The 17,850-nt window shown below is 53.1% G+C and overlaps 1 protein-coding gene across 2 annotated transcripts in view; it reads left to right on the top strand.

The window, feature by feature from the left end:
* TBX5 (T-box transcription factor 5) overlaps positions 1 to 17,850 on the top strand; it is a 41,459-nt gene that overhangs the window by 7,010 nt on the left and 16,599 nt on the right. For both annotated transcript variants that reach the window (XM_037052176.1, XM_037052175.1), the window contains exons 5-7: positions 67 to 214; positions 3,749 to 3,901; positions 11,143 to 11,234. In XM_037052176.1, the coding sequence (XP_036908071.1) occupies positions 67 to 214; positions 3,749 to 3,901; positions 11,143 to 11,234 (393 nt within the window). The remainder of the gene's footprint in view (positions 1 to 66; positions 215 to 3,748; positions 3,902 to 11,142; positions 11,235 to 17,850) is intronic.

Genomic DNA, 17,850 nt, shown 5'->3' with positions numbered 1-17,850 from the left:
CCAGGCGCGTGAACCAGCTGCACCGCGGGGCGCTGAGGCTGGGCGTTCTGCCTCTCCTTGGTCCAGGTCCGTGACGGGGAAAGCGGAGCCGGCCATGCCCGGCCGTCTGTACGTGCACCCGGACTCGCCGGCCACGGGGGCGCATTGGATGCGGCAGCTTGTCTCCTTCCAGAAACTCAAGCTCACCAACAACCACCTGGACCCTTTTGGGCACGTAAGTACCTGGAGCGGCCGGCCTGGATTCTCAGGTCTGTCCCTTTCCTGCCCTCCGTCCCTCCTTCTCTTCCAGTTCCTGTCTTTGGCTTCTTGAACCCAGCCTTCTCCTTCCCTTCCCTCATTTATTTCACCCCTTGGTCTTTCGTTCCCCCTTCTTTCTGGATCTGGCCTTCCTTTCTCTTCTCTTTCCTGTCTCTCGTTTCTCTCATCTCTAACTCAGCTGTTGGGTCTCTCTCCTCCTTCTCCATTTCCAGCTCTCTCCCACTGAGAGGTTTGTCCCTCTGTGGTCTTCCCTGTGGTCCACTCTCCCACGCTCTGACCTGTATTTCCCCCCAGGTGGATGGAGAGGGAGCCCCAGGTGACCTGGGGCTCACGCTGTGTCCCCGAGGCAGGGATTGTGGTGTGACTGAAGCGGCACTCTCCTGGGTGGACCTAGGGGCTGGGAACCGGGTCTGTGCCCCCATCCCATCTGTGATTAAGGGTTGGGGGCTGTGTTTCCGTCCGTCCTGCGTAAAAGAACATTGTCACACCGAGTGGGTACGGCACAGATAGCACAGGGGCCAGACCATGGTGGGGGCCGGTACACCTTCCCCACCCGCTTCCGAAACCTGCCTTAGGATTGGGGTGTTCCCGCAGAGAGGAAGACCCCAAGCCACCTGACCCCTTCTACAGATGGGCACGCCAGCGCACTAGTAGTGAACTCTGGAACCCTCCTCCTTCTAGCTTGACATTCTCAGACCCATTTTTTTTTTCCCAGTTTCCATCTTTCCCTCTCCCCCAGCAATGCCCAGGGCAGGCAAATCTAGACCTGCGTCCTAAACCTGGGGTTCCGTTGGCCCCCAGAGAGAGGGGCCCGGGGAAGCCTCTGAAACCACACGTAGGATCTGGAGGGGGCAGCCCCCACCCTCCCAGAGATGTGTAGCTTTTAGCAAATGTTCCAGAGGCTATCACCCTCTCTTCCCCGAAGAACAACAAACGAAGAGCAACACACTGACTTTTAGGAGAGTGTCCCTCAAACCCTTTGGCGGAAAGAATTCATCACCAGGACAGAACACGGTCTCTGAACTCCGTGTTTGGAATCCTTGGGTTGGCAATGCCACCCTGACCCTCACAGCAGCCTGGGGCGGGGGGTGGGCGCCCGGAGAAGAGAAACACGGAGCCTTTGGGACTGGGCGTCCAGGGCAGGGGGGAGGGGACTTGCCCGAGGTCAAACAGCTTGTGTTTGGGGACAGGACTCCAGGGTAGGTCTCTAACTCCACGAGAGCTGCCTAGTGCTGCTGTGTTCTCTTCAGAGGGAATGGACAGAAACATGGTCCCCACTTTGGGGACAGGAGGGGACTGGGTGCGAGTGGGTCTGATGGGCATGGAGGTCCGTTGTGAAGGCCCCAATGAGAAATCTGCTGCTGTGGAGCCCTAGAGGCAGGGCCGCAGTGGGAAGGGGACCCCAGGGCCATCCTCCCTGTGTGCTTAAAGCTGCTTTCTACACGTGCTCGGTGGGGAGACTGAACTACTGGTCCCAGGGGCGGAGAGAAGGCGGGTTCCCTTTCTGCGTGGTCAGGAGCACCCAGAAAGGTGCAGAAGGGGCTGTTTCTACAGGGGGGAAATGCGGGTCTCCTTTTCGTGGAAAGCAAGGAGTTGTGTCTGCAGCGTCCTGTGTGCTGGTGCACCCAGAACCAGAATGATCTCGAGGTGGCCTGGGCGTGTCCCTGCGGGCACTGAACTAACTGATCATTGAGGTTAAGCGCTGGAGAGAGGCGGGACTATTTAGTGAAGGTCGGGCATTCATCTTCCGGCTGGCTGGCATCCTTCTGGAGGCTGGGACCCTGTGGTGGGGTCCTGCTTGAGATCTTGATGGCAGGAAGCGGGACTGCCCTCCGGCTCCCGTTGGGCTCCTAGCCTTCCCTCTGGGGCTCTTGGAGCCCTCTGGGGGCACGCCGCATGGGGCGGGGGAGGCATACAGTCCCACCACGGATATCCCGGCACTCTTGCGGGTTTCAGGCTCTCCGAGCCGCGGAAAGAGAGCGCGCGCACAGAGCTGCTCCCGAGTCCGCAGCTGCCACGCAAACCCACACCAAACTCCAGACTTCGAGTCCCCAGCCGCCCTGATGAAATTAGGAACCATTAGATCGCCCTCCGCTAATGTCTCCACACTGTCCCCGGCCGTCAAAGCAATTTGGCTAAGCCGGGACGATGGCCGCGCCGAGCGGGGCGGGGGGGGGGGGGGCTGCGGCGGCCCGCGGGGCCCCCGCTGCGTCTCTCTGTCGCCAAGCCGCCCAGAGCCGGCGTCTCTATCCGCCAGGCAGGCGGCCGCGCTGCGTAGGCCGGAGATTAGAGCCGCAAGGCATGGATCCGGAGGGGTCACCGGGCCCTCCCCTCCTCCAGGCCGGTCTCTTGGGTTGGCCCAAGAACCCTGCCCCAGGGTCATCAACGCAAACAACCAAGGACAACCCAGCACCCTCCCCCGCTGCAGCCTGCGATCCTGGGGAAAATGCAGGCCAGACCTTCAGCCCCTTAAACGCGGTTCACCCCTTCGATGAGCACCGATCAGAACGGTTTGACCAATATTAGCGTTAACAGGCTCCGGGAGATGTCAAACCCAGGTGTCATCAGAACAACACCCCCAGTTTATTAGTGGGGGTGCTCCTCTCCTATGAACGGGCCTGGAGGCCCCCTACCTAGTAGTGATCCGGGTGGTTGTAATAGGCACCCAGCTACATCCCTCAGACCCCAAACACAGAGAAGATAGAGAAGCAGGAGGCAGAGAATATTTCCCAAGAAAGTGGAGGCAGCAGTTCTCTCTGGGGCCAAGCCTGGCCATGACTTCCAAGTTGTGAATCCTGAGATGTTGATAAAATTGGAGAAAGAATCTCAAAGCAACCAGGCCCGCATTTGGTGGTGAAGGGGGTGGGGGGGTACTTTCCCCATCATCTCCCCATCCTTAGAGCCCCCCCACCCCATTATTTTCTCTTTTCATTGGCTTTCACACATTCTCCAAACAAAGGGCCAAGCCCGTGATTTTTATTACAGTTCTGCAAAAGCTTGGTCTCTTCATTTGCATCACAGAGGACTTTTTTTTTTCTGGCGGTGGGAGGTGGGCGATTTGTGTCTTTGATTGTTTGTTTGTCTCTTCTCCCCTTTAATTCCAAACATTGTCACCCAGGCTTCCCAGGGGTGCCACTGTCTTGCTCCCAACTTGCCTTGCTCCCGTTGGGGGCGGCAAGTGCCCTGCGTAGGGAGTTAATTTATTAAGCAAACTTTATTAAGAATTCTGATTTACTGCCGTGTGTGCTTTGGGTAGATTCCTGGAATATTACCCTGGCTTTTTCGGTTGGAAATTGTCATTTTTGAAATGTTTCTTTTTAATGAAATCACTGGACCCTTTTCAAAACAGGAGGGAAAAAAATCGGACTATTTTTTCCCCCCCGAGAGCCTATACGAAGAGGCTCATTTTGGGGGGTGGAGAGCGAGGTTTTATCTGGAAACAAAGGGATTTTCATTTTTCTTACAATCTCACTTTCTTTATTGTTTTTAGATTATTCTAAATTCCATGCACAAATACCAGCCCAGATTACACATCGTGAAAGCGGACGAAAATAATGGATTTGGCTCAAAAAATACTGCCTTCTGCACCCACGTCTTTCCGGAGACGGCATTTATCGCGGTGACTTCCTATCAGAACCACAAGGTAAGGTTGGCACCCAGGAACCGCAGGGCCTGGGGCTGCCTGCTTGTTGGCATGGCTCTGAAGGCGGTTCCCTCTGCGACTTCGAGCTAAGGGCGCCTTCAGTCTGCACGGCGGACACCGGCTCCTGCCCCAAGGGGCGGCGAAGCTGGGACAGAGCTGCAGACTGAAGATTGTAGCTGTGTTGTGCTCTGTCCCCGAGTTTGGCAACCCCCCCCGCCCCATGCACGAACACGCATGCACGCCCCCAGGTGAGAAACAAGCTGATCAAACCGTAGATGTCCTCACACTCAGACACGACAAGGAGGCATCCCAAGAACACTCAGGAAATGGTCCGTGAGAAGAAAGGTCACTCCGTTGCCTGACTCCATGCTCTTGGGTGGGAGCCTGGGGCTAAGCTTCCTGGGGCCACGTTCCCGTCCGGATGCCTCCTTCTTTCCTCCACTCTGCCTTTTGGATGCATTTCAACTCCCATCAGGGCAGGTGGCAAAGTTGCCGGAAACCCTGGGCTTGGATTTTCCAGATGCGTCTATAATGGGTTTCAGCAACTTCTGACCAACGCCCCCCCACCCCCGCGCCCTCGCCTGCCCCCAGACCACATGCTAAAGCAAGATTTGCATTGTTAAAAGAAAAACAAAATTAAGCAAGCGTGGTCACCAGCAGCCTGGACCATCGCTCCCAGGACTCAGATAGGATCCTGCAAAACCACAGCTTGGGGAGGTGGGGGCGGGGGTGGGGGTTCTGCGTGCGGTCAACGCTTCATTTGCGAGAAGGCGGCTGCAGTTGGGGGTAGAGGTGGAACATTGCCTTGCTGACAGACCGAGTGTGTCAATGTCAGACCCCACCCTGTTGGAAATCCAGCCTCTGATTTGGGCATTTCGAAGCCTGACAATACTATTGGAACAGGGCACCCCATAACCACAGGTTAGGGGAACATCGCCTATTCTTACTCGAGAGACAGGGGCTTGTCTTGACTTGTCCTGGTCGATGTCCGTTCTTTAGAAACCGGAGGGCACGTGGATCCGTTGTGTTGGGGGTGGGGCGGGGTGGAATGATTTCTAAGGCTTGTAATGAAAAAAGATCTGGAATCTGAAAAGGCCGGATATGGGCGCTGGAAGGGGCCGCAGCCACGGTGGGGTTGGAGACTGTTGAGAGTATTAAGCGGTGATTTGGGGTTAGAGGGCTGTTATAGAGGGAAGTAGGGCATTCCATATGGGATCCGTGAGGGCGGGTCACGTGAACGACTTCGGGAGATGGATGTGGGAATGGCGACGCCCCTCCCCCTCCACAGTGCCTATCACCACCTGCAAGATAAGGGAGTTACAGGGGCTGCGGAGCCAGGCCGGGCGGGCGAGAGCACCCTGGAGCCTCCAGTTACCCAGTGAAGCTCATTCCAGTGCAGACTGGGTGTCAGATAAGCCCCGCCCCCCCATACCCCGTGAAGCCAGGGTAGTTACAAAACGCTGTGGAGTCGTCTCCAAATTCAGATTGTCAGCGGCCAGGCCAAGCTGTGATGGATGGTCCACCCCTTCTAGGCCACAAGGCCTGTCTGGGAACCCAGATCTTGAAAGAGCGTCTCTCCAGAAGAAAACTTGCTCTCCCCCAAACGCAATGGCTTTTTCAAGGGGCGACAGGATTTTTCTGAGTTCTCCCCGTTCGTTGAACCGACAAGACCTAAAAACACGAAGACAGCCGGATGCCCAGAAAGTTGCAAAACCATTGCAGGCTAATTTGAGGCCGCTGCTAGAAACCTGTTTCCTTGTCGCTGCTGTAAGCCTGTGTTTAGCTTTGTGGTGACAGTGAATGATGAAAAATGGAAAAAATAGCAACAAAGATGCTACTTTCCATATATATATATATATATATATATATATATATATATATGTATGTATTCCCAGCCCAGAGAGAGACTCCAAAAATAAGCTGAGTCTTCCCCCTGCCCCCGCCCCAGGAAAGCCCAGGTTCATACGAAAAAGACAGGAAGTGGTGGACATAGGCCGGTGACCTGCTAGACAGACATGGGGACGGTCAGATCTTTTGGGGGTAACTCCTCGGTTTTGTGCAGTTACCGTCTTAGGGTCCCTCAGGCATGGGTAGATCAGGGGGCGTTTCTCTCCTGCTCTGTTTACAGCTTTATTGAGTCATAATTGTCAGACAATAAAACTATAACTTGGAAGCCCCCGATTTGATTGGTTGAAACACGTATGCTCTCAGGAAACTAGTACCCCAAGCACTTGAGACGGTCCCTAGGACCCTCCCCGCATTTCTATTCTTTCTTACTTAAAATTTTTTTTAATTTGTTGGGCTAACATTGGTCACTAACATTACATAAATTTCAGTCTACCGAATTTCTACTTAAAAAAAAAAGGTCTTCTCCGGTAGGTATGTCTAGTGATCTCCCTACACGAAGGCATGCTTGCCCAGCGGGACTCAGGCGTGTGGGTTTTGAGCAGAGTCTGGGGCGGGGGTCGAGTGTCTAAATGCTCCCGGGTCTAGAAACCATGCCTCTCCAGACATGCATTTGGGTTTTTGTGTTGTTGATGACCACACACAGCAATCGCCTTTTTACTTCCATGGCCGGTCCCGGGAACCCCATTGAGCTATACATACAGGTCTTTTTAGTCAGATTGGCTTCTGGAAGAGGGAATGCATGGCAGACAGCTTTCCGTCCCTCTCCCCTGCGTGAGGGTTTCCCCCACTTTCCCCGCTGTGAGCACGAAAGGCACTTAGTTGCTTCGTCAGGGGGAAGTCTCAAGCGGTACAGTTTTCCAGTTCAAGTCCAGGGCCTCTGCACACGTTCCCCGCATGGATATATGACCTGTGACTTAAACCAGCCGGCCAGCCGGGGTGTGATTTATTCTGTCTTGTTACTTTATTGTCCCACCTGGACCTGGTGTTGAGACCCCTGACTTTATGGGTAGGAGCCACCTGAGTGTAGGGTCAAGGTTGGAGCTGCAGGGGCCAACTGCCTGGGTTCAGATCCATTGGACTTCGAAAGTTACTTCACTCAGCTTCCCCCATCTGTACAATGGGGGTAGTAAAAGACTCATTTGTTATTACTGGTGTGAGGATTCCGTGAGATAACCCGTGGCCGGGTGTCTGGCGGACCCTGGCACAGAGCGAGCACAAGGCGTCAGTGATACTTCCATGGGCTGACTCGGTAACCGTTCAGTTTACCAACGGGGCGCCTCTATCCAAAACGCAGCCTCGGGAAAACTTGTTGCTACCCTGACTGTTTTAGACTCTAAAAGACTGAGCTTTTCTATAAGTCCTTATTCCTGTGGTTGCCAGACCACAAAAGGTCAGTCTCCGCCACTCAGTTTGTTGGCCGATCACGTCTGTGAGTCCAGTCCCAGGACTATTCGCCCCGTGTTGCTTTGGCCAAGTGCGCAGGGAGAAAAAGCGGTCCACGGGATTTGGTTGCCAGGGCAGTCTGGGAAAAGAGGAGCCACCCATTTGGGGGTCAATCGGAGGGGCTCGATTGTTGACCATGATCTCTCCCTGGGTGCTGGGACCAGGGGGGAGGCAGGGACGTGGCCGAGTTCCCGTCTGACGCTGCCGTCACTCACCGGTGAGCCACGGGCTGCTCGGGGCACCGTGTATTTCCCGCAGCCCAGCTGTGATTCGAGGCTGGATTTGGGAGTTATTTCCCCAGATGGCCGACAGCTTGAAAAAGATATTTAAAAACACGAATCTTCCCCAGCGACGTTCGCCCCGTGAAACAGGTTTTTGTGAGGTTTTCACTGGAGTTGTCAGCAGCTCTGGGAGCGACCCCTAGAAATATTTAGGTGTTAAAAAAAGGTCACGTGGGCATTTCATTTCCCTGCTCTTGCAACAATGGCTGTGTATGCGAGCATGTCTATCCCCCGATATTAACTTGCTCTACCATTAAAAGGCATTTTCCTCCCACTTAAATCATTGTGTAAGGAGCCTGTATTTATGAGGTATGAGCTTTCTGGTTGGGACCAGGAAATGAACCCCTAATAGAGAGACATAATTAAGATTTTTGGCCCTCGTGAGGGTTTTTCTTTCTTTTTTTTTCAAAAGCAAGAATTCACAACAATTATTCTCATTAATTTTTACAACCTCTGTCTCACTGGTTGGAGCTGGCATTTATATTCGTATTTTCCCCCACTCCCCCGCCCCTCCCCCGGATATCCGGTTTTATGCTCTCGGCCCAGGGAGTCCACTGGCATGACCCGGTGGGACTCCGTTTCAGGGGCGCGCACTTGTGTAAAACTCAGACAGCACAGTGTATCGGCTTGTGTGTTTGTGCGTCCGTAAAAGTGAGCGAGCTGACACACAGCCCATCAGAGGGGCGGCTCAAGGACGGGATTATTGCATGGACTGAAATAAAGAAGGCATTTTTATTACGGAACAAGAGGGACATTTTCACCTACAGCTAAGCTGGCATGGTCGCATTTCTCCAAGGTAATTCTTACGCCTGATGGGCATCTATACACGGTTTCCAAAGCAAGACATGTGTCAGATCAATACACCTCAGTGTCTGTACAGCAAATCATGTTTATCCTCTGCGATCGTATTTCTGGAAGCTATGGTGGTAAGGGCCAGAATTAGGTAGAAGTAAACTGAGGAGCGAGAAATGGGTTTGAGCTTCCATCTGATGACAATATCAAAAATCCACCCTGTTCTTTTCTTCCTCGGGTAACGTTTTTGTCCGGGTCTCTCGGTAGAACAGCGACCTCATGGGCTGGGTGTTCATTCAGTCCTGACACCACATTCCAGTTTATTTGCGGTATTCTCAGGGTCTGGCTTCAGGGGCTGCAGGGGATGGGGACAGGGAGTTGGGACAGGAGATGGGGACAGGAGAGTGGGGCAAGACCGCCTTTTCTAATTTGATCTTCAAGGATCTAATTTGTACCGAACTTTGAGAACCCGCCCCCCCCCCTCTTTTCAAAGAAATGGTTAATGGTCAAGCTGGTTGCATTTCACGGGAGAACACTTGAGTGGGAAAGGAAGCCCCATTAGGTGATGGGCGTTTATACTCCCCATAGAACTGGACTCAGGAGAGCATGCTTTAAAGACCATTTTTAACGGGGGTCTTGTCGACTTTCCGACTCATTCTGAAGAGTCAAGTCGAAATCAGAATGTGCTGCCGGAATGGGCACAATTTTTTTAAAAGGGAGGGAGGAGGGAATGTGTGTACACATAGCTACCCCCCCACACAGGGTAGGGCAAAAGTAGTTTATAATTGTGAGTACACAGGGCCCGGAGTTTGTACTCACCTTATGATTTATTAAGTATTGTATCATGTTCCGTTACAAACAACTGTAAACCTACTTTTGCCCCATCCTGTATTAGAAACATTTTCAGTGGATTTTTTTTTTTTTTTACAGCAGTATTAGGTTCCCAGGAAAGCTGAGCGGGAGGGTACACAGATGTGCTACCTGCCCCCTGCCCTGCCCCGCCCCCACCCACAGCCTCCCCCGTGATCGGCACCCGTACTGGAGCAGGACCCTTGTCACAATCGGTGAACCAGCACTGACACGTCACAGTCACCCAAAGTCCAGTCTACCTGAGGGTTCACCCTCGGTGGCATCGTTCTGTGGGTTTGGGTGGAGGTTCAACGATACGTGTCCCCCATTCCAGTGGCGTACAGAACAGCGTCCGCTGTTGCCCTGAAACTCCCCTGCTCCGCCCTTCCTCCCCTCTCGTCCTGCCCACCGCTCACCTTCCCACCGTCTCCACAGTCTTGTCTTTTCTCAAGTATCCCGTGATCGGAGCCGTGGAACACATTTCGTAAGTGGGAAACTTACATAATTTTTCATCAGGAGCACACACATCTGCGTGCACATATAGAGTAATTTTGTGGTCATTCTGGAGTGTTGGGGGCAGAAGACCCTCATAAGCCATCACTGTTAGACAACAGAACATACCGGAATGCCTGCCCCCAAACGGACAAATTAGAGGGCAGCCTCATTAATTACCCGTAGTACGGAGTTCCTGAAGGTCCAGACTCATACTCCGGGGGGTAGATGAGATGGTGAGGGGCAGTTACTGGACCATGATGGAACCCCAGCAGCCTGTTCTCTCTTGATGGACCTTTCCATCGGACGATCAGGGAGACGGGCTCAGTTTAGTCGCTGGCGTTGTGTTCCGTTCTGTTCTGAAAGTGTCTGATCTCCCCACCTTGGGACAAAGGGAAAGCCGGCCCTGGGGTTCCGAGCTCTCTGTGGGCACCAGCAGAGAGAATTGGATATCACTGATTCCTTTGCATTGAATAGCAAGTGATTCTGGCTTGACATAGAGAGAAGTGATACAGTGCTTTGTATGAAATACATTTAAGTGCAAGGGGCTTAGATGTAAGTAGAAAGACTAAGCAGACCAGTGCACAGGTACTGTCGAGAGATGACAATGACCGTGAAGGTGAGCCCTGAATGACTGAGCCTTGGCGGGTGCCGCCTTGCAGTCTGTAGAGTGATGTGATATAGAAAAATGTAGTTACATTTACAAGTTCCAGTTACATTTTTTAGGAACTAATTCTGGTACACGCTCTATAGAAACTCTCATCTGTACCTGTTGCTGTTCACTCACGCTAATAGAAAATGTTCGTGGTCGAGATGAAAGTTTCGGGCCTTGCACCAAAGACCCTGCTCTCTTGCTACATTTTGTACATGGCAACAAAAATATCCAAGAAAAAAATTACAGAGGTTTGGGAGCTGTTCGACAGCCATTATATATGTCGCACTTCTATCCGTTGGTATTTATTTAATTAGACACCATTTTCCACCTGAGCCAGCAAAGGCTCTCTGTGAAACTGGGCCGTGAACCTGAAACGAGGCATCAGGACTTGGAAAGCGATCGTCAGGCCCTCCCGAGGGGAGATTGTGACGCCGTGGGGGAGTGTGACGCCACCTGCCCACATGCACGACTTTCCAAAGGGGGAGGTGGGGACCCACGGATGGGGCCGAGTTGGTGTTTGGTGCACAAAATGCCCCGATGAAAGTCAACAGCAATAACGAATGGCTAGAATGATCCAGGATATGACTTTAATTAATGGGTACATCGAACCCAGGTTTTTGTCTCTGTTCCTAGGCAGTCTGATCTAGGACATTTTTTTCCCCAAAGCTTTGGCCTGACTCAATGGATGGGTCTCGTTGACAGCACTGTCTTAATTTGCATGTCCCCCCCTTTTTTTGTGTGCTTGCTGAAGCCTGCATTTCTGCAACACAGGCTTAGCTCCTGTCCCGAGGTTCTATAAACCATCTCTCTCCTTCCTTCAGATCACCCAGTTGAAGATTGAGAATAATCCCTTTGCCAAAGGATTCCGGGGCAGCGACGACATGGAGCTGCACAGAATGTCGAGGATGCAAAGGTAAGGAAGTGGGTTCGTGGGCTCCCTCCTCGCCGCGGACACCCCAAAGAGCCCCGGTGAGCCGGCCCTCCCCCAGCCAACCAGGTGCAGGGAGACGGGGCCCTGTGAGCAAACCAGAAAACGGAGAGCGAACCTCCTTGAGCCCTGCTTTCTCTCACCCTCCCATGCGGCTTCCTCTCCCAGGCAAGCGGCAGAGTGTGTGTCAGAAGTGTGGGGGGGGGAGGTCCAGGATGATTGGACATTCCTCATCTGCCAAGGGGACAGGAGCTACCCTTGTCTCCCCTTCCTTTGCTGTCCCTCTCCCTCTAGTGAAGTCCCCTCTCTTTCTTCCCATAAGGTCACTGCGGCTGAGTGACTTTTTGTCTGGCAATAGCTCTCTTGGTCAATGAATAGGGGAAGTTAATGACTTGATTTTCTGGGGGCGAAATACAGACAAACTTGCCACCACGTGGTGTCCAGGGCACCGGGGGATTGGGAGATGGTGATAAAGATTGCTCCGTATTTTTACATATCCTGTGGTCATAGTTGCTGATATGATGAATGGCAGGGGGCTGGCGCAAATGTCTACAGTGGGAATTTGGTCTGATTTCAAGGGATTGTACAAGCATTGCCAATTTTGTCAAACACTCTCTCCACCTCTTGATATGCTTCCAAAATAAGTTACCATATGGCAAGAGAATTAGAAATACATCTTGATCCCTTCGACCAAAAAAGTTCTTTTTTTTTCTTCTTCCCCTTTGGGTGGGTTTCGGGTTTCAAAATAAAATGGGGTCACTTAGGAAGAAGCTTTTCCTTTTTCCTTATCCTTTCTGGAAGACAGTGAAAGGGAGACTCAGAGATGGGACAGACATGTTTGTTCAAAGAGAGAGAGAGAGAGAGAGAAGTGTCCCAGCTCTGTGGTCTTAGCATCGGCTTTGGAAATACATGCATGCCATGGAAATTGTTTTTAGATAGCAGGCTTACCACTTCTAATTTTGCACACTTTAAAAAACTAAAGGGCAAAAAGGTGAAGGGGACTAAGAGGCACAAATTTCCAGTTACAGAAGCAGTAAGTCATGGAGGGTGTGAGGTTCACCATAGGGGATGTTGTCAGAAATAGTGTGATAACTTGTGTGACGGCGACGGATCCCTTCATCAGGTGTATTGGTATTGACTATGGTACACCTGAAACTAATATAATATGGTACATGAACTATATTTTAATAAAAATAAAGATGTCATTATCCTCAGGAGTACACACATATACCACACTCATATACATCCCTTCAGTCATAATTGGTTTTCTTCATCACTGTGGATCAGTAAAATGTTTTTGTGGCTAAAATAGCCAAGTTCTTAAATTATTATTTTAAAAAAATTTGGCGTTCGGTCTGCATTTTGAAACTGGAGTTGGATTTCGTCTGTGGCCAGTGAAAAGGCTGACAACAAATAACACAAAGAGAAGAGCGGTCAAACCTTCCGTGGCCCTGGGATCAAGGGCCAAGTTCATATTTCTGTCATGTTCAGACTTCCAGTCCAGTCTGACCATTACCTGCCTTTCGGGCGGCTTAGCCTTCGACAGGGCCTCCGCTCCTGCAGGGGAGGGTCCGGGTTGTGCAGGAGAGGCCTGGGCGAAGCCACCAGCCCCAGCTTGCCGATGAGGAGCTTCTCCCAGCCCCCACTTCTTCCCTGCTTCCCACAGCGCCGAGAGCAAGTGGGGTGATGGGGTTAAGGTGTGGTGAATCACCCCTCAGACTTCACCCGTTACCAGGTCCTGCTGATTCTGCTTTCTTAACTTATCTCAGAATTCACCTCCCTTTCTCCTTCCAGCCCGTCTATTCACTTTAAAAAATACTTTATTTTTTTTTAGGGAGAGGGGAAAGGAGAGAAAAAGAGAGAGAGAGAGAGAGAGAGAGGGACATCAATGTGTGGTTGCTTCCTGCATGCCCCTAAGTGGGGAACCTGGCCCGTAACCCTGGCTGGTGCCCTGGCTGGGACTCAACTCCGCAACCTTTTAGTTCTCAGGCTGGTGCTCAATCCACGGAACCACACGAGCCAGGGCTAGCCTGTCTGTTCTAATCACCACCATCCCCACTGACTTCAGGCAGCCGCTGAAGACATCTTTGTAAACCACAAATCAGACAAGGTTACTCCACACCTAGAACTCGCCGAGCCTATTGCTTTCAATATAGAGCCCAGACTCCTGCACGTGATGGAGTACGCCCCGCCCCTCATCAGGGCTGGCCACGCCCTCTAGTTCTGCCCCTCATCAGTGCCTCCCACCTGCTTTAACCACGTTCCAAATTTACCATGATTTTTGGCCCTGAGAACACGTTTAGTCTGCCTCAGGCATTGTCCTCCCGTCCTGCACTTGGCCATTCCCTGCCCGTCACTAGGGTCACCTTGTAGCTTTTTCTTTCTTCCAAGAAGCTTCCTCCAGCCACACACACTGCGCACATCGTCTTGTCTGCTCCCAGGACCGTAGCTGCCCTCCTGGGTCAGGTCTGGGCCCTGCACTTTGGAAGCTCATTGGACAGACAAAGACACGGGAGGAGACACAGGTGGGAGGTACAGGAGTTTAAAAGCTCAGGTATCAGTGGTCCTGAGGGCTCTCCCCCGAAGTTCTAAACACAGGGGTTAGGTCTTTAGGCAGCTGACTCTGCTCTGGTCAGAATTGGCTGTCCTAACCCACCCCCTCGTGGCTGTGGATTGGGGAAGGTTTGATCAGGTGACCTTCCCGGGTAGGCGCTGCAGGTGGAGGGCGAGAGGGGGCAGCTGGGCACTCAGTAATTGACAGGCAGGATCAAACCTCGCCGCCTGAGAGCCACGTGTGTCTTCATGGCGGTGTCAGGAGCTGCACTGAGGAAGGAGAAGGCTAGCCAGGGGCCAGGTGGGGAGTGTGGGTGGGGTCCTTTGCCCAGTTCCCTGGAGATGGCCCAGGGGAAGGGCAGAAAACCAAGCTGAGTGACTCCAAAATAAAATTTGGGAGTCAGACACACCTGGGTGCAGTCCTTCTTCTGCCTGTGACCTTAGGCCAATGACTGGACCTCACAGAGCCTCAGATTCCTCATCTGTACAATGGGCACAAATAAACGCAGCTTCAGCTTTCCAGGGTTCTAAAAGAATGATGTGACGGATTTGAGAGAGCTTGGTGCCTAGTTGAGGCTCAATACGATGTATCCAATTCGGGGTGAGACTCCCCATGACTCCCAGTCGCGCTCCCATTCCGAATTTATTCTGGGCTGTGGTCCCACTCCCAGGTTACAGCAGGTAGGGACAAGTGTGCCTGGAAGGTGGCTGTCCAGAGTCGGCCGAGATAACGGCCTGGCTGGACCGGCAGGCTCACTGTTAATCTTCTAATCCTGTTTCCTGTTTGACTCACACCCGGTGACAGCTGCTGGGGAGCAAAGCGGGAGGGGTGAGGTTTCCTCTCAGCCCGGCCCCTGGAAGGAGGGCCGGGCGTCCACGCGAAGCCAGCCCACGGGAGTTGCTTTGGGATCAGCTCAGCCCGAGTCTGGGCACTCACCCCACTCTCTCTCTCCACCTGCCTCTCCGTGTTTGGAAAACTACCGAGGGTGTCTCAGTGAGCGTCCAACACTCATTTATAGTTTCTAGTTACAACCACCGATGATGAAAATCGGAGAGCACGAAACATTGTTCAAGGATGTAAAGTCATTTAAAAATCCTGCCTCTGGCAGACTGATTAAAATAGGCACCAAGGTTATTTCTCAAGGTTAACCGGTGGCTTAAGAAACGCCGACTCCTAGAAACCATTGTATCCCAAACCGCAGTGCCCCTACCCCGGCGACGAAGTAAATGGACTGGGCAGGTGCACAGACAGGCACGTAGACTGATTTCCTAGACATTATTGCTCAGGGCAAGAGTAAGTTCAAAGGCAGGCAGGCAGGGGGGAAAGAAATGAACTGAAGGTTGGTCATTTAAATAAAAACGTTAGCTGCAGAGCAGTAAAGCTGGTATCGAGGTTTGGCAGCCATTGTCAGGGGGCCATGCAGACGGACAGACGTGGGGAAGAGGCACCTAAGGGCTCTTCCTAATCAGGAAGGTGTGGGAGCTTCACGAGTGTTGGGAACGGTCTGGACTCTGAGTTTTCACGGAGCTTTGCTTTCTTTGCCCTTCGCGGCGGCAGTCTCTAAGGTGTGCTCCGACAAGTTCTGTACTTCCGAGGAGTCAAAGATGCCAGGGCTGGTGTGGGGGCGGGTGGAGGTCGGGGAGGGGGAGGTGGGGGGGGACAGACAGACGCCTTTGTGGAGAGAGGGGCACTAGGCTTTGTAGGAGGAAGGGGATTTGAATCTGTTGGGAAGAAGGGTTTCCCGGGTTCCCGCAGAGAAGATGTGGGGAGGGAGACAGAGGCCTTGGGGCGTAAAGCAGGGGTCGGACTCTGAAGCTCTCTGAAGGCCGCCTGGAATGACACTGTGCCAGGGTGGCCGTGGCATTCCAGAAGTCGAAGGGACCGCAGGAGGCAACATCCGGTCTAGGCTTCCAGACCCTTTTGCAGGACGGTAAACTGAGGTCCAGGGATTCACTCCTTATTTAGTTTCTGGTCTGCTGATTTGTTATGCAGCGAACAGGCATCGATTAAGTTCCTACTGCATGCCAGACGCCAGGAGGCAAAGGTGAATCAACACGCTGGGGAACAGGCTCCATAGATGGAGAAACGGGCTTTGGAATTGGGGTCCAGGTTTCCGTGCGGAGTCGCTCCAGGCTCCCTGGATCCCCTGAGCCTCTAGTTCCTCATCTGTAAGATGGGGGGAGTTATAGAACCTGCCCGCAGGCCCGTTGCATGGGCGAAATGAGATAACGTGCGTGTTCTGACCGCTGTTGCTACCTTAGAAAATACTCCCAAGCTTCAGTTGGCCTGGCTGGCAAGGCCTGGGCTGTAAGCTGTGCCACCCGGGACAGCCAAAGCCCCAGAGACCACGTCCCTGCAATGCATTTATGGCCACTCAAGGGACAAGGAAGTACGGGCTGCCCCAGTTCACCCGGGAAGAGCTCAGAGGCCATCAGAGTACCACGGATTTCCTCCAATCTGCTGGCCCTTGGGAGTGTCCTGTAAAGGCCACGGTGGAAAGACCAGGTGTGGCTCATGTAGGAGGTGAAGCAAGACATAACATAACAGGGACGCACTTTTGTTTTGTTCATGATTGGCGGGGTGGGAACTTGGCAGGGACGCCATCTGGGAGGTTCTCGCTTGCAGCCAGATGTCGGCAGGGCTGCCAGGCGTCCGGAAGCATGAGCAAGCTGGGCATCCAGGATGGCACCCTTCCGTGACCCACCGTGGAGGCTGGCTTTCAGCTGGGACCTCAGCTGGGCTGCCACCTGGAGCGCGTGCACGCGGCCCATCCGGCACGGTGGGCTCAAGGGAGTTGGGCTCCTTCGTGGCTGGCTGGCCGCCCTTAAGAGAGGCAGGCAGAAGCCGTGTGGCCTTTGCTCACGTGTAGAGTCACTTCCGCTGCCTTCTGCTCATTGAACAGTCCCAGGGACTCACTTCGATGGGCCCGGATTCAAGGGGGAGGCGTAGTGAGCCCTCCTCCAGCTAGAAGGAGAGTCGTAACACTGGCCCCGTAGGCATGGGAGCCCTCAGCATGGTGTCCGCCCAGAGCGATGCTGGACCAGGGTCAAGTGTGAGATAAGGCCTGTGGCCTTGCAAAGCCGGAGGCCAGGTTGGCTTGCCCAGGTTCACATGGTTGGTCAAGGGGCAGAGAGAGGCCTGGCAGGGGGAGGGCCTGGCTTCTTTAAGTGGAGCGAATCCCCCTTCTGCCCTTGGTCCTTGTGCAATAAAGCCCAGAATGGGAACAAGCAGCAGGCGCTTCCCACTTTGCCTTGCACTGAGTGGCCGTGAGCAGTGCCTGGCCTTTCTGCCACGCACCGTCCTTGTGGAACATTACAGGGGGCTAGTTGACACTGGCTGCGTCCCTCAGGATTGGGTGGTGGCTTCAGAGGTCCTCAAGGAAGGACTGAGGTTGCCTCTGCTTCCTTCATCTTTGTGTGGCACCTGATGCGTGGCAGGGAAGGGGTCTCTGGGACAGGGGTACCCCCAGAGATCAGATAGGGGAGCTTGGAGCCCACAATGCCCCAGCTAGACCCAATAGGTTGATTGGTCACTCTGGGGTCATGGGCACCTCTACTTGCCAACATTGGAAATGGGTCGTTCTCCCCAGCCTCTGTGATGCTCATACTCACCTCCTCCCTCGGGGTCTCAGACCCCTTCTCAGTCAAGCAAGGGACTCTATGAAAAACTCAATGTCCAAGTACAAAAAATACCAAACAACTTCACTGGCTTCATGGGACCCCTAAAAGGTGAAGGTTCATCCAAAGGAGCCTTCCCTCCTTCTCCAGCCCGTCCTTCCTGATTTTAAACCCATGTTCAGCTCCTCACCTCTGAAGGTCAGTTTTCAAATGGCGGCCTTAGCGCTCTGGTATTGTCCTGCCCGGGCTTCCAGGTAACCAGCCCGAGGGCCCAGGTGATGAGGAGCGATTTCCAGCATGGTTCTGGAGAGGGCCCTGGCTCCCCATTTCCCGCTGTACTTGTGTCGAGCCACATGGCTTCCCCCAGGGAAGTGTCAATTTATATAAAACAAGAGGGCCTTGTGTTTGGGAAGCAGAGCCGGCCTCCATT

This window comes from Sturnira hondurensis, unplaced genomic scaffold (genome assembly GCF_014824575.4).
Source record: "Sturnira hondurensis isolate 20B ecotype Veracruz unplaced genomic scaffold, ASM1482457v3 Scaffold0007406, whole genome shotgun sequence".
NCBI classification, from domain to species: domain Eukaryota; kingdom Metazoa; phylum Chordata; class Mammalia; order Chiroptera; family Phyllostomidae; genus Sturnira; species Sturnira hondurensis.
The sequence above is the reverse complement of the archived record's forward strand: the minus strand, read 5'-3'. Positions and strand labels throughout refer to the sequence as shown.